Below are 17,968 nucleotides of genomic sequence, written 5' to 3'. Positions count from 1 at the left end.
TTATGCCCTTCCTGCATTAGGTATTTGTCCTAATGCTCTCCCTCCCCTTGTCCCCCACCCCCAATAGACCCCTGTGTGATGTCCCCCTCGCTATGTCCATGTGTTCTCATTGTTCAACTCCCACTTATGAGTGAGAACATGCCATGTTTGCTTTTCTGTTCCTGTGCTAGTTTGCTGAGAATGATGGCTTCCAGCTTCATCCATGCCCTTGTAAAAGACATGAACTCATTCTTTTTTATGGCTGCATAGTATTCTATGGTATATTAGAAGAGATTTTTGAGCAGGACCTCTGGTGTGCAGGCAGTGTTCTATATTTTGAAATGATCAGAGGAATATGTTTTACAACATTTTGTTTATATAATTATAATTTACATATAATTTAATATGTAATTTATTTAATTCCTTATATTTCATAGTATATTTATTTATAAATCTTGAAATTCAGTATAAACATACTATATGTAAAATTTTGTATGTGTTATATTTCAAAATAAAATAGTTAAAAAGCCTTCAAAAATTAATATTTATATGAGTAATAGTTTAAAGCTAAAAAGTAATTTTATAGTGTGGACCTATAATGCCTACCAATATTGACTCATTTCTCCACTAGAATATAAGTAGATGAGGGTTGCTTTTACCTAGTTTTAAATTAAAAGTGAAATTCCTGTAGAAAAGACCCAATTCATTTACAAACGAAATTCTGCTACGTAAATTAAAAGTCTCTTTCTAAAGATAGTACAATAGAAGATAAAACTTTGGCATTAATAAAGTATCCAACAGGAAAACTCTTAAATATTCAGCTAGCTATGGGGATAATTGCTTAATATTATTGCCTATGGACAGCAATAACTTTAGGGCCAGGTTTATTAGTTTCTAATATGTGGTCTTGCATATTGTGAAAGTTATTTTTAATTATTGCTTTGTATAATGCAAGCAGCATTTTAATATATATTCAGTATTTCGTGTGAAGTTATCTCTGTATCAGAAACTTATCTATATAATTCAGTTTGACATATATAGAATTCATATGCAGAAGAGTATAATAAATAAAATGATATAAATGCACATAATGGAAATTTCATTATGAACATATAGACATATGTGCTATAAGCATTTCTGTTATATAGCTATGTAATGATATAAAGTATGTTCTATTGAGTTCTTGAAGCTTTTATCACTAATGTATCAATATAGTACACATCTTGGTTTCTTCTGCAATAAAACTAGTAAAGGAGATAAACCACCTACTTGTTCCTCAATGAATAAATATACATAAATGAGTAGAATTAGAAACACATTTTCATCAATGAGTAAAATCCTTTGAATAGAGTAGGGACTTGAAGTCAAAAGCTACACATAAATATATATATACATATATATATGTGTGTGTATATATATATATATATGTATGTATATATGTATCATCCTTCAAGTAACACATATATATGTGTGTGGCAATAATATTTATGTGGCTGCTAAGACCATGCTATTCTGAAAGCCATACTGATATCATTAGACGCTCCATTATTCTATTGAGTGGGCCTTAGTTTGGATGACCTACTATATTAACACTCCCTGAGGGAGTCTAGGTTGGATAGAGGAATATTTTTCAAGGATAATTAAATTGAGAGGGTGAAACAGGAGAGAATCATGTCAATGGAGCCTCCTTCATGGTTATTACTAAGCAATTGATAAAAATTACATGAAATGACTTAAAATCAATCAAGATCATCTACTCTTCTTATCTTGTGGAAATTGATTTTTCTTTTTAAAGACACACTAAAATCCTTACATATTATGAAATAAAATACATTTAAAAATACTGGTTACATATTTAGAATTCTGGTAAGGAGTTCTTCCTGGACTCACCCCCAAAAAATTGTTCTGGCTAGTTTTGTGTGAATCATGAATCTTCCCCTCCTGTCAGTGACCCCCTAGAACCCCAAAGTTGACCTGAATTTAGAATAAGTCCTGGTCTTTGGCAATTGAGATAGCATTAAGGCTATGCATGTTGGAATTCATTTTACATTTTTAAATAAAAACAGTAATATGGCTATTAAATCCTTACTATATGTTAGGTACTCTGTGTTCATTTTATGTTATTATTTACATTTTAAAAGGAGAAAACTGAGACAGAGAAAAGAGAAGTAATTTGCCCAACATTACACAGCTAGTAAGTGAAAAGGCCAACTTTACTATCAACGATTTTGTTGCTAGGCAGATACAAAGATGAGTAAGTTACAGACCCTAGTTTTATGGACTGAATTAATTTATTCTCTAATGAATTTCCTATAAGTCACAATTCCAGGACCTCATGTAATGGAAAATGAGGTAGTGTGAGAGCCTCATGGGAAACAATCATAAACTCCATGGCTACTGGGTAGTTTTAAAAGCAATAGCCTGCTAACATTTACATTGGTATTTCTCAGAAATGGATAAATACAAGGACAGAGACAGAATTAGTATTATTGATTTTTCCTTTTGCATCAGGCTTCAATACAACTTGGCATAATACGGTCACTAGTCCTGTCATTTAAAATTTTGGTATTTTGTTCCTCTTAAATTTTTGCATTACTTTCGATTTTTAAATATTACAATAAAAGATTATTTATCTTAATTACTGAGGTTTTTTGCACTTTCTTAAATGTTATGCATAAGGCAAGTACTTCGCTTGTCCCACTCACCTTACTTTATTCCCATACCTAATAATAGCAAACACATAGACACATTACATGTTAATGTATGACTTAAGCAACCTAGGATTTTCCTGAGTTATGTGGTTCTCTTGAAAGAAACCAAAACATCACCCTTTATATAGTATTAGGTACTGTACTATAAAGATATTAGTAAGGAAATACAGCCCAACTGAACAATATACATGGCAAACATATTTCTTTTAATGTGAAATTGTGTATAAGTTGAATACAGAATATTTATTATAATTGGTTAATAAGTACAACTATATTCAGTTTATTAAAGGATGTTTCTGCTATTCTAGAGGCATTCAGTTAAATCTGGTAATTCCATAATATCAAAAAATGTGTCTTGCAAAATCTGAATAGTCTCAAAGATATAATTTAGTAACTTATCTTTATTTTTCTTTGCCTTCATAAAGGTCATTCATACACTTTATGTACTATCCTATCCCCCAAACGGACAAATTTTGATAATTAATTCAAATGTCAGAAACCAGCACACAACTTTCATTCTAGTTTTTTTTCCCCTCTCTGCCATAAAATATAGTGAAATATGTAGAGGAGTGATTGGTGCTGATGTTAGCCTTTGACCTTACATATATTTGGCACTATTCCCGAAATTTCTGTTTTTTAAAATTTTGCACCAACAATCCTCTTTATTCACGAAGTCATTTTTTCTGAGTGATTAATTACATATATACTTAAATATATTTTTAAAGAATAGAGATATTGCTTGTCACACACAAATGGCTCTTATAGAGTTACTGGTTTCATGCCAATGCTGTCAACTTTCCAACAACAGATTGGATTGGTTAAGGAAGAAACCATAAACAGCCTATCAACAAATATTTATATAAATGTTAATGAAATTAAAATTCTGTTAGTGTAACATTTATGCCAAATTCCATTTTTAGTTGTGCTTCATTTGTGAGGCATAATGTAATAACTTATTTTAATAAACACATACAGACCACTTTTGCTTTATAGTATAAATAAAAAATGTAGTATTGCCCACATAAGATACATAGAATCAGCCATTTATCAAAGTTACCAAAAATATTTCCATTGCATGAATAAGTGTTTTTCTGAGCCGCAACTATGTCCTCCAAAAACTTTTGGTAAAGAAATGAACTCATCTCTATTCATGAAACCAAGAGTATTTTATTATATTACTGAGAAAAGCCATTAAGGGAAAAGAAAATAGTCATGGGAAAGTTGCCATATGTATTAAAAATACAAATAGTTAGCTTATTTTTCTGTGCCCTAAATGCTAATTGAATCTTAATCTCCCTCAGTTTAGGATATTATGTTATATTGAAAATTTAGAAAACTAATTTATGTGAAGCATATGGGTTTAATGAACACTTTTGTTGTGCTTTTCATGAAGAAAAGAATATTTTCATTAATTTAAAAAGTACTTCATTTCTTTTCATGAAATTCTTAAAACTAATCTGCTTTCCTCTATGATTGAATTCATTTCAAACATTTTATAAAGTATCTTATATGAATGAGTAGTGTTTCTTTTTATTTTTGTGTTTGTGTTTTGTTTGTTTGTTTATTTTATTGTTGGAAATGAAGTCTCACGCTGTTGCCCAGGCTGGAGTGCAGTGGCATGATCCTGGCTCACTGCAACCTCTGTCTCCTGGGTTCAACCAATTCTCCTGCCTCAGCCTTCCCATAGTAGTTGGAATTACAGGTGTGCAATACTATGCCCGACTAATTTTTGTATTTTAAGTACAGACAAGGTTTTGCCATGTTGGCCAGGCTGGTCTCGAACTCCTGACCTCAGGTAATCTGCCCTCCTCGGCCTCCCACAGTGCTGGGATTACAGGCATGAGCCACTGTACCCAGCCTGGTTTTGTGTTTTAATTCCCTACCATTACTTGCTAAGCTTTATCCCAATCTAATCCTGACTTTCGAAGCTGAAATTTCTATAATAATAATTAAGTGAATCATGTTTAGACATGTGTTTTCCTCCACAATGTGCAGGTTTGTCCACGTGCTAAAAACCTCCAAATTCCAGTTCTTTTCTTAGGGCACTGAGACAACATTAATCAACTATGGTAATTATTATTTTATTTCACCAATATTTTTGAGCCTCATCCTACTATGTACCACTTAAGAAGATTATATTGTGTTAGATTGGTGCAAAAGTAATTGTAATTTTTGCCCTAGATAATAGTAGGCAAAGCAGACACATAGATAATAAAATAAAATAAAATGTAATGAATACTATCATGGGGTCTCTATAGGGTTCTTTGGAATGGGCATCCCTAACCTTATTTAAATAAGGAATTTAGTGTTAGATGATCAGGGAGCTTACCCCAAAGAATGTAAGTTCTAAACTGAGACCTAAAGAACCTGAACCAGGAATACTCTTGGCAAAGTGGATAGCTCCAAGCATAGAAGACAGTATGGGCAAAGGTCTGCAGGCAAAAGAGAACATTTGGGGTAACTACACTATGTCTAGGGGATTGAGACAGGAACCTAACAGAAATGTCTGAAGGTAGAAACTAAGACCGGTGCATTATGCAAAAAATAAATAAATAAATAAATAAATAAATATATAAATATTATCTAAAGGCAGTGGAAAACCAGGAATTTAACCTATGAGATTGCACAATTAGATTTGTACTTTAGCAAGATCATTTGTAGTATGGAGATATATCTGTGGGAGCAGATATATTAAAAGCAGAAGCCAATTAGAAGGCTGTTGCAGTAATTCAGAAGAAACAACGGTAGCCTGAATTAAAAATAGTGGCAGTGGAATGGAGGCGATTTCACAGATTTAACATAGATGGTAAAATATGCAATTGGAAGGTGAGAAAGAATTCTGAATCAGTGCCACACTCTGTTTTCTCAGTTCTAAATTAATGATAGTGACAGCATTATAGAAAATTTAGGAAAGGTTTAAATAATAAACATGAGTTCAATTTTTTGACATGTTTGGCTTGAGGTATCTATTGGGCGTATAAGGGAGGGGATTTGAATACATGTCTCAGAAGGAAATAAAGATGGCAATTGAAAATTTTGAATGGGTATCATTTAACAGGGAGAGTATAACCTAAAAATAAGATGGGGCCAAGATAGAACCCCAGGGAAGAATCCTGAGATTGAAAAAGATGGCAAGGGAAGAGGAGCCCTTGGAAGAGACTAAGGTTTAGCCATAGGATTGCGAATAAAAACATGGAGAAGATAACAAATCCAGGGCAAACAAGCCTTTCAAGAAGGAGGGAGTGGACAACAGTGAATTATACTATAGAGAAGTCAGTAAGACATGAACTTCAAAATATCCCCCAAATTTAGCATTATGATGATTTTGATGTACACAGTTCCAGTGAGAAGGTGTTGGGATAAGCCATAATGCAGAGGGCTGAAGCATGAATGGCAAGTAAGTCAACAGAGACTACTCTTTGTCTACTAGTACAAGAAGCTCATCTGATTAGGGAAGGAGAGAGAGAGGAGTCACTGGAGGGAAATGTAAAAAGTCAATTTTAAGGGATACTGAAAATATAGAAGAAAAGGGAAACTGATGGCAAGGGATTTTAGATTATATGGAAGGATTGGAATCTGGAGCACAGTTTAAGGCATTGGGTTTAAGAGGAAGAGAACCTCTTCTGTTGTGACAGGTAAGAAAGTTACCCTTACACATATGTATGTCACCACATATGTATGAGCAACAGGACTGCTCACTCATGTTCAGAAAGGGGCCTGCAACCACTGGTTGCAGTGGTGAAAGAAAGAAGGAACCAGATTAGTAGGTTACCCAGGAGGTGGACTAGATCTTATTTCTGATTAGATATTTTTACTTAAAGAATGAGTAGCCAGTGTTGAGGACAGACTGACCAATCTGAATTACTTCAGAATCTAGGGGGAAAAACATTTTTAGTAGGATGATGATGGTAAAGACAAGTTGTGATTTTGAAACTCAGGTGGAAATATGAGATACAAGAACAGGAATAAGATAGAGGTTGGTGATACCTAGTCCTCTCAGCTGCTAACCCCATGAGATAAGAAACTATGCCTATCAAGTTGACATCAGAAGCCAGCACAGTGCCAAGTAAAGAGTGGGAACTCCTAGATAATTTCAGAATTGGGAGAACCAACATCTAAAGGAATCTATAAAGGATCCTGAGAGGAGGGAATACTTGAAGTCTGGTGTCCCAGAGGCCTGCAGAAAAGAGTTGTAAGAATCCAGCAGTAAGGTCAGTGAAGAGAATGAATGAATGAATATAATGGTTAGATAAGTCAGTTTCAGGCCATCTTACAATATCTCTTAGTGATATTATTTGTGGAAAACAAAATGTTGGAAGAGTGTCCAATTTGTTCCTGAAATCCTCTTATATCTCATGTAGTTTATGGAAATGGGAAATACAAACCTGTAAATTATGAAGGGAAAGTATCCTATAGTTTAGAAGATTTTTGGCAAATATATAAATTTGTATGCCTACAGAAAAAGAAAATTGCCCCCTTTCAAAATAGAGTAGAAACTAAAATCAACCAATGGTCAGGGGAAAATATTTGCACCAGTGATAACAGAAAAAGAATCATGAGTAGTCAGTTAAAAACAAAAAAGAAAAACTAGACTCTAGAAGATAATTGAAGAAAACAAGAAAAATATATTAGAGTGTATGAACTAAAATTATTAAATAATTATAGTGTTCAATTTTACTAGCAAAGATGTATAAATTAAGACCATTATTGGCCATTAATGTTATCAAATTATCAGCAGTTTCAAAATATTTACTATTTTACTGTTGACCAGGGACTCAGTAAAGTAAGCAATCTCATACAGTATGTAGTAAATGGGTGAGACCTTTTAAAACCATTTGACAATATAGATTATATCAAATTCTTCAAAATATTTTTATTATTACATATATTATTTTTAATTCCATCTTTTAAAATGGATTGATTATTTATGTAGCCAACAAACTTATGAAGAAAAGCTCATCATCACTGGTCATTAGAGAAATGTGAATCAAAACCACAATGAGATACCATCTCACACCAGTTAGAATGGTGATCATTAAAAAGTCAGGAAACAGATGCTGGAGAGGATGTAGAGAAATAGGAACACATTTACAGTGTTGGTGGGAGTGTAAATTAGTTCAACCATTGTGGAAGGCAGTGTGATGATTTCTCAAGGATCTAGAACCAGAAATACCGTTGAACCCAGCAATCCCATTACTATATATATACTCAAAGGTTTATAAATCATTCTACTATAAAGACATGCACAAGTATGTTACTGCAGCACTGTTCACAATAGCAAAGACTTGGAACCAACCCAAATGCCCATCAGTGATAGACTGGATAAAGAAAATGTGGGCACATATATGCCATGGAATACTATGCAGCCATCAAAAAGGATGAGTTCATGTCCTTTGCAGGGACATGGATGAAGCTGGAAACCATTACTCTCAGCAAACTAACATAGGAGCAGAAATCCAAATATGCATGTTCTCACTCATAAGTAGGAGTTGAACAATGAGAACATATCGGCACAGGGAGGGGAACATCACACAGCGGGGCCTATCAGAGGGCGGGAGGCTAAGGGAGGGATAGCATTAGGAGAAATAGCAAATGTAGACAAGTTGATGGGTGCAGCAAAACACCATGCCATGTGTATACCTGTGTAATAAACCTGCACATTCTGCACATGTATCCCAGAACTTAAAGTATAATTAAAAAAGAGATAATTAAAAAGCTATTATATAATAAGTTGGTAGCTCATAGTATAAAACCATGAAAAGTATGTCTGAGTTTTCTATTCCATATAGTGCATTTATTATAATACTAACTGAAAATACAATATGAAGAATATATGTAATTATAGTCAGCCTCTCATATCCATGGGTGCTGCATCCATGGTTCACCCAACTGCAGATAAAAAAATATTTTACAGAACGCACTTATACTGAACATGTACAATTTTTTTCTTGTCATTATTTCCTTAAAAGTATAGCATAACAATTTATATTGTATTGGGTATTATGAGTAATCTATAAATGATTTAATGTATCTAGGAGGATGTTCACAAGTTATAAGAAGACACCATTTCATATCAGGGACTTGAGCATCTACCAATTTTTGTATTCAAAAAGATCCTGGAACCAATCCCTTATAGGTACTGAGGAACAACTATGTGTGTTAACTAAAGACTAAACAAAACAAAAAATGCAAAAACGGCTACAAGAAAATGCCTTTAAATATTCTCCAGTAGTTTTCTTGATAATTGTGTTTGCAGATTGTCTTTTCTCTGACTTTCTACTTTCTAAATTGTCTAATGAGTATGATTTTTATAATAAAATTCAAAAACTGTTTAAATAAAATTACTGAAGGTTTTGTTTTGAAGTAAAAAGCACATATAAACAGTAGTAACAGGAGAATAGCAAGAATCAAAGGATGGCATTTTTCTTAAGTTGATGATATAGGGAATTAATTATGCAAGACCCAGAGAAGTAGCAAAGAACTGTGGGTAAAGGGATTAGAGTTCTCCAGGCAGAATGATGCTTCTTCTAATATTGAAAGGAAGGAATTACCAGGCAGCCTAACTGGAAACTGGTAAGTATCCGTTAATTAATCCAAGTTGTCCTTATTCTTCCTACACAAGTTGCTAAAAGAAGGACTTCTGCAGGCTTCCAAGAGTAAATGTTACTTTCTTTTCCTCAGTAACAGGAGTGATTCTGAAATGGTTTTGCTGAGACAGAATCATTCCTCTATTTGAATTGCAGTATTTTCATGTACATACAGCCAACTTTACCACTATGTTTGTTCTGTTTCTTACACTGAATTCATGCCAATCTACCAATTTATGCCTTGGGGTTAAAATCGTTAATAATAATTGTATCCTTAGGATGAAATCTCTCCTTTTTACTCAGGAATTGTTGTTTAGAACTTTGGCTGAGTTCTGATGTAAAACCACTTAGGGTTTATGAAGTGTTATTGTAGAATTGAGGAAAGCTTTTCAAAATGAGTACTTTAAAAAGTGACTATTGCAAGTATATGCCACTATTTTTTAAAATGGGAAGACTGAGATTATTTCTGTTTTAACTAAACATATACTTGTTACAAAAGGATTCTCTACATATCAAGAGTAGTTGAGGTTCAAGTCCTGGGCTCACTTGATCATCAGGATCACTGAGTCATCACTGTTTTCTGTCACTGTGCTGTCCATCATCTGGCCTGGTCACTCAAGAAAAGCAGATCAGTAGCTGGGGTTTTGCGAGAAAAGAGACTCAGTGCAGTGTGTAGCAATGCCAGATCTTCCCTTTGCTTGAGTCTGTTATATAATTTTGTGTAATTATAAGGCTATTTATGAAAATGGAGTCTGCTCATAGATTCAATGGCCAGTCCCCTCATGTGAAGTAATTGTTCTTCTAATTGTAGCAACTATGGAATAGTTGGCCTAAGTTCAGGTTTCTAGAGCTGAAGTCATTTTAGAAACATAAGGTGGCATAAGAACCAATAGGAACTTTACTGAGTAACAGAGTTTTAGATACCCAAAGCATCCAGATTTTTAGCTTTCCAGAGACCTGGTTTCGACATCTGTTTAAATTGAAAACTAGAGTTAGTTCACTAATTACAACAGTAAGTTTTAAGGAAGAAAGACATGTTAGATGTATCATCCTCAACATATTCTGAATGATACATGCTAAGCTTGTGTGTATGTGTGTGTGCACTTACATGCACAGAGCATTCAAAATAGGTTTTGCACCATGCTTTATTCATTTTCCAAACAACTTGCAAATATATAGACTTCTTATGTACAAATATCTATAATGAAAGAATATTTCAAAGTAATAAATTGACATTTTAAATATCAGGTTTTAAACCACAGGATTGTTCTGAGTTTGATTACTGTGACTTAGATTTTAAAAGGGGTCTCCCTTTGGTGTACTTTCAATCAAGTCTATGAAGCCAGCAATCCCCAAACCAAAAATGCTTCAGAACAACTGGTCTTCAGTGTAACTCTGAAATGCATGAAATATTATATTAGCTGACACAAAGCAAGCTCAGTTTTATGTAAATGAAAATTCAACTCCAAATACACTCAACGTAATTTATAAATTCTACATATGGGTAAGAGTGGTATAAGAACAATTAGACTTTAATCCCGCAAGTACAGATAGGGAACAGATGATTTTATATTAGAAGAATTCTACAGTCTATCAAAAAATAACTCTGATTTTTCTAATTAAAAACTCAAAACAAACCCTATAAATGGTGATTGATTTAAAATACTTTTTAAAAGATAGATGGATTTGAAACTTAAGCAGGAAAAATACTTAATCTGTGACTGACATTACTTTTCAAACAGATCATTTAGCTCTCATAAATTAGTCAATTTTTTTTCTTTCTTTTGATAAAATGTTTAGCCTAGATGGAACTGATTGGCCAAAGTTTGATCTCTTTAAATAACAAATTAAATGTTCCATATTTCTTTCACAGATATAGAAGAAGACCTTATCCACAAAGAGACCACTGCAAATGAAAAATTAAAAAGGAATCGAGAATATACATACAAATGGCTTCACACACAGGTTGCGGTTCATGAAACAACTAATTCCAGAAATATGAAATGGTGAGGTCATTTCCTCTAAATTAGATTTTTGTATTGTAAACACATCTTGAAAATTGAAACCTAGGTTAATTGTGCTAAAACAAACATGACTTTATAGCCAAAGGCCAATACACCACATTGCTAGGTTATACAAAGGCCTTTCATATAGAATAGATTTAATTACTCCTTCTATTTTTTACCTGGAAATGTTTGGGAACAACTCTATTCTGTAATGCTTGAAACCAACAGAAGAGTCACAAAATAATTCTATTCTTTAAAGTAAAAAATGTGATATTCATTAACCATTTTTAGATATCATGTATCTTGTAGGCTGTGTTTTATTTTGCTTTATTTTTGTTATTTATAAGTTTGACAGTTAAAATTATAATTCAGCCTAGTGTCTGTTACTTTACCAGTCACACAACTCATTTTGGTGATGCCCCAAGACTTCAGTTTTCTCTCTTTTATAGAGACATAATAATTCTAACTCATGGCCTACGAGTGAGCTACAAAGTTGAGGATATCAAATGTCTATATTCTGTAGCAACAAGGTACCTTAAGTCTAAAAGTTGCTTAATTAATTTTTGTTACATTAATGTATATATCATTTTACTATTGCTGCCATAACAAAATACCAGACTGGGTAGTTTCAACAATGGAAAATTATTTTTTCTCAGCTTCAGAGGCTACAAGTTCAAGATCAAGGTGTTAGAAGGTTTAGTATCTTTGAAGACCTTCTCCTTTGTTTGCAGATGGCTACTTTCTTGTTTTATTCTCACACTGTCATCCCTTGGGCTGTGTTGTCTTTGTTCTAATCTTCTCTTTCTATAAGGACACCCATGATATTGGATTAAGGTACACCTATATGACCTTATGTATCTTAATTACCTCTTTCCAATCTCTATCTCTAAGTACAGCCATATTCTGAGGTACTAGAGATTAGAACTTCAACATATGAATTTTAGGGGACAGAATCCAGCCCATAACAATATGATATAAAGCATACCTATGCATCCTGAACCAAAGATTTAAGGAAATAAAAGTCCAGAGATGATATTTTTACATAGATCTTAAAGATTTTTGTTTTAGCTACATATGTCCACAAAGGAGTAAAAGTGTTATTATAGGCATTTATTAAGAACATATGTCAATATTGAATAAAATATAAAGACAATTTTAGAAATATTTCCAGGCATTGTGGGTAGTAACTGTTTCACCTAAGTATCAAACACACAAACAAAAACCTGTAATTATTACAGTTAAAACTTAGTTTAACAGCATGTCAAAATATGTTAAAAACAAATCTCTTTTAATAATATATGTAAACTTAACTTTAATATATGATCATTCTTATCTGTTTAATTCATTTAGAAATGTGAAAAATCATATGAAAATGAAAATAAAACTTTATAGTCAGAATTAGGTCAGATTTTCATGTGAACAAAAAAATAGGAATAAAGGCATTGATATTTGAGAATTTTTATTCTACTAAGTATTCAAATAAATGTAAACACAATTTATTTTATGTTGTTATTAATCAATTTAATAGGGTGGTGTCTTAGTCTGTTTTGTGTTGCTAGAATAGCTCAGACTGGGTAATTTGTAAAGAAAAGAGGTTTAGTTAGCTCATGGTTCTGCTGGCTGGGTTGTTCAAGGGACATGGTACCAGTGTCTGCTTGGTGTCTGATGCTGGGTCACAACACAGTGGAAGGTCAATGGGGAAGTAGACACATATGAAGGGCAAAACTCAAGGGGTATACTGGCTTATCAACAACCCATTCTCATGGGAACTAATCTAGCCCTGCTAGAACTAATCCAGGCTAACAAGAACAAGAAGTCACTCACTGCAAGAAAGCACCAAGCCATTCGCAAGAGGTATCCACCCTCATGGCCCAACCCAAATACCTCTCACTAGTTTCCAGCACCCAACATTGCTACACTGGGGATCAAATTTCAGCATGCATTTTGGTAAGAACTATATCCAAACCATAACAGAAAGCATCCCTAGAATTATAAATAAATGTATGATAATAGAATGCATAACTTACTATCTCTATTAACCAGAACAAGAGGTCTTGTTCAGAAAATTAAAAACATTAGAACTGATGTAGTGTTAGTAAGAATATATGGAAAATGTTTTAGGATGAAATTTTGATACACTTAAACATTTAACAGTATCCTTTACTCATAAATAAGTTATATATGATATTTTAAACAATAAGCAATTGTTCATAAACTTTCTCCTTTGAAAATGTAATACATAAAAGAAATAGGTAGTTATATTTTAAGAAAAAAATTATTTTCAAAGACAAGAGTTCTTGAAGAGCCAAATATCATTGTTCTAGTTTTAAACATAATTTTATTTTTTACATAGTATAATGCATTAAAGACACTAGAGCTATTTTAAAAGTAGGAAGCTTTACCTTTTTAAAAAGACAACTAAAACATGTAAGTAAATACAAATAAAACATTTAAATTTTTTATAGTTTATTAAAGATTATTAGTAGTTTTCATCAGTTTTGGCTCTTTGCATGTGTTTATGTTTGACAAAGAAGGGTGGTATTAAAGTGCTATTTAGAAATTGAAATTTTATCTCAAATTGATTTTTTAAACTCGGGAAAGATGTACATTTGTACTTATTTTTTGCTTATAACCTAATTTAAGAAAATTGTTATTTCCATTTTGTAAATAATGGATTTCTCTCAAGCGTTTTAGTTGGGCATTTCTTTTATATGCTTCCTCTACATTTACATTATAAAATACTTTCTGTTTTTGTCACTATTCAGGAATCACTTTTTGCCAGAGTTAGATCCAGATGTGCTTAATGGTGGAAGAGTTCAGCTTGTGGTAAGAAATGTGTTTAAAATTACAGAAAAATGTTGTAGACACTAGTGTTCAGTAAATGGCACTTTAAAATATGTTCATAATTAAACTATGAAAATATCACAACTGTATCTATTTGGAGTAATCTCAAAATATGTGTTAAAATAATTACATCTTTTCTTAGCTTGTAATATAATTTAAAATATGACCTTGCTTAAAAATATTAATTTTATATGACAGGTGTAAAAATATTAGCATCCTGCAACTTTAAAATAAAAATTACTTTAGATGGGAAATTACTCTGAATGGAAAACTGAAACTTTTTTCTTGGACATTTTAGAAGAGTAGAATTTGTAGGCTATAACTGGAGGAAATACCAAAGTATACTCATTACTTAGAAAATCCAACTATATAAAAGTTAACAAATAATTGTGAGCTCAACCACTCTATGTAATAAAGTGTAAACTATTGGAGCTTTTAGGACAACCAGGCTTTAAACATAATGATCAGAATAAAGACTCTATGCAGTATAACAGTATGTGCATTGCTAAAGTCAATGGCACTATATGCTACTAGAAGGAAGACTATGTAAGCAGAAGGGTAATGGTCAATATGGAGTCTAGGAAATTTGATCACACAAAACAACAATTTTTCAGTACATTTCCAGAAATTTTCAGAGAAGAGAGTACTCTGACCAATAACAGAAGTGTGTGGCCTCCTTGGTAGGTGAAAATGTATGCATCAAGTGACCCAAAGTTTACAACCAATTACCCCTTGCTCAGATTCTGCATTCATCAAAAAACTGATTATAATTTAGCTTGTCTTGTAGAATTTTATATGAATGGATCATGTGCTTTTTGAATGAAAAGAGTATTATGATTTCCAGAACATTTATCATTTTCTTGATATATTTATCATTTTCATGAACAACTCATGCAAGGAGTTTTCCTGAAAGAGAAGCAAATATTAAGGTAGTCTCTAACTAAAATGCGTGTATTTTGGAAAATATTTATGGAATCTATGCACAGATTTGAGATAACCACTTAACAGATACCTTCTTGCATTTTAATAGAGATCTCTCTAAGAAAGTGGCCTGCAGATTATCCAAGGAAAATTGCCAATTTAGGCCATTAACACCACACATATTATTGATTAACACTTTGACATGGATTGGTGAGTAGCCACTTGAGAGCAATGATTGAGAACATAAATCTGTCCATGAATGCCAGGCTAATGAAATGTTATTATATTATGGTCAAGCGTGGTGTCTCAGGTATGTAATCTTAGCACTTTTGAGGGCTGAGGCAGACAGACTGCTTGAGTTCAGGAATTTGAGACCAGTCTTGGTAATATGGCAAAACCCCACCTCTACCTCCAAAAATACAAAAAAAAAAAGAAGTAGCTGAGCATGGTAGTGCACACCTGTAGTCCAGCTACTTGGGAGGCTTAGGTGGGAGGATCATTTGAGCCCAGATGATGGAAGTTGCAATGAGCTGAAATTGCACAACTGTACTCCAGAGTGGATGTCAGAGTGAGACTCTCTCAAAAAACAAAAAGGGTTATGATATTTAATTTTTCCACTTTTAAAAATGAATGAAAACTAATTGGATAGATTACTGATCATAATAGGTCTATGAGATTAATGATTGGATATTAATCCTTTTCCATATTCCATTTTCCACTACATACAAATAAATAACATACATTACAATGATACATTTTGTTTTCACATTGAAAAGATACAACTGAATGCAAAAACAAGGTAAATGGTAGTGGAATAGAAATATCCAGATGTCTCCTTTTTTAAATGAATGGATGTAGGGAAGGGCATCAGTGGCTTTTATCAAAAGAATACAGAACTAACTAAAGGACCAGAGTAGAAATCAAGAAGAGTATTAAGGAATGAAAACGCCCTACTTGCCCACTTGTGCCAAGGAACTGAAGGCAGATTATTACACAATTGGGACAAGGCTGTAACTAAGAGGAAAATGAAAAGTAAAAACAGAAAGAAAAAACCACGACTGTTACCATTATAAGATTCTTAAAAATGTAAGAATAACAACCATAATAAAAGGACAGAAAATTATGAAACAAAAGTTATCAACTGTTAAGAAAGGACAGATGGGCATGCAAGTAAACCAATTATAAGCTCCAGAAATAAGAAAAATTAATTGATATGCACTCTAGACTGGACACAATAAAAGATAAAGTTAATAAATCAGAAAATCACTTACAAAGGAACAATAATTAGATTGACAGCTGACTTCATGCCAGAATCAATGAATGCCAAAAGACAATGGATTTTATTTCTTAATAATAGGGAAGTGTATCATCCAGAATATTCTTTAGTAACTATTACTAGTGAGGCAACAATAAAGCATAATCAAACATTTAAATCTAAATATTGAGGATGCTGGTAAATAACATCTCTGTCTTTCAAGCAAGAGCAAAGCATATTGCATGACAGGAATTAGAAAAATGGAAACAAAATATCATTTTCTTTACATCCAAAAATATATCAGAAGACATGTCAAATATATAGACAATTTTTTTTTTTTTTTTTGAGACAGAGTTTCGCTGTTGTTACCCAGGCTGGAGTGCAATGGTGCGATCTCGGCTCACCGCAACCTCCGCCTCCTGGGTTCTGGCAATTCTCCTGCCTCAGCCTCCTGAGTAGCTGGGATTACAGGCACGCACCACCGTGCCCAGCTAATTTTTTATATTTAATTGAATTAAATGGATTTCCCAAAACTCCAGAATTTTTCTGCAGAAGACAGAATTATAATTCAGATTTCCCAGAAACAGACTCTTAGTTTTATGTTTGAATGCAGGGAGTTTATTCAGGAGAGCTTTCCAAAACAACTCCTGTGAGAGATGAAAGAAGCAGAAATGAACAGAGGGAAATGGCGACCTATGATAGAGGTGCTTCAGGGGAAGTGAACTCTAGAGATGAGGAAGACCCTTTTGGGTTTTCCTAGTTTGAGGCAAGGAGACCAGGTTTTAATGTTCCTGCAGCTCCTCAGGAGAAGGTGTGACTTAAATAAGGCAGTTCTCCAGCAAAGGACAATTTCCAGAGAGGGATTTGGCTGATACCCACCAGGCTGCAATTTTCTCAGTGACTTTCTCTGACTCAGTTGTTAAACATGATCTAGGTTGAGTATGATAATATTAAGGTAAGTTTAGTATTAATGAGTACAATAGCTTAGTATAGAAAATGTGTCAATTATACCCAAATCTATAAATTAGAAGGAATCTCATCCAATATTACAACAATTTTTATAAGCCTGGTAAATCTCATCTTAAAATATGTCTTGAGGATTAAAAACCCAAGAATATGTGTGTCAACTTTGAAAAAGAAGAGCAAGTTGTGTTGCAAGAAATAAAGGCTTAGTACAAAGCTAAAGCAAACTTTATGGTTGGCATCGGAATGGATGAATAGACCAATGGAAATGAATGGCAAGGTCAGGTATAGATCTATGACTCTGTGTTATGAAGATTAGAAAGTTGAAATTATTTAGTAAATGGCATTGAAAAAATACAGGATTATGCATGCACACCTTTTACAACAGTGGACAGAATTCATAAAGTTCAAAGATCCAAATGTGAAAGGAAAAGCTGTAAAACAGGTAAAATAAGGAATATCTTTGCAACTTAGCAGTTAAAACTACATTTTTAAAAGGTACAAATAGTACAAAATATATGGCAAAAATATCTGTTGACTATTAAGTATTTCTTTGTATTAAGGATTTTATAGAAAAGGTTAACAGGTATATGACTACTGTTGTCAGTGTCTAATTTAACAGAGCTTAATATCTAAATATAAAAAGATCTCTCTCAGGTAACCCAATGAATGTATTAGAAGAATAATATAAATATGTGGTTC

The 17,968-nt window shown here is 33.0% G+C and overlaps 1 protein-coding gene across 1 annotated transcript in view; it reads left to right on the top strand.

Annotated features, from left to right (window-relative positions):
- The window catches only part of LRRIQ1 (leucine rich repeats and IQ motif containing 1), a 219,348-nt gene that overhangs the window by 172,429 nt on the left and 28,951 nt on the right, over nucleotides 1-17,968 (top strand). The window contains exons 24-25 of the mRNA XM_012442102.3: nucleotides 11,151-11,283; nucleotides 14,049-14,109. Of these exons, the coding sequence (XP_012297525.2) occupies nucleotides 11,151-11,283; nucleotides 14,049-14,109 (194 nt within the window). The remainder of the gene's footprint in view (nucleotides 1-11,150; nucleotides 11,284-14,048; nucleotides 14,110-17,968) is intronic.

The sequence above is a fragment of the Aotus nancymaae genome, unplaced genomic scaffold (assembly GCF_030222135.1).
Source record: "Aotus nancymaae isolate 86718 unplaced genomic scaffold, 86718_ANA_hifiasm-v0.15.2.pri h1tg000016l, whole genome shotgun sequence".
NCBI lineage: Eukaryota > Metazoa > Chordata > Mammalia > Primates > Aotidae > Aotus > Aotus nancymaae.
This window is presented reverse-complemented; position numbering and strand designations above follow the sequence as displayed.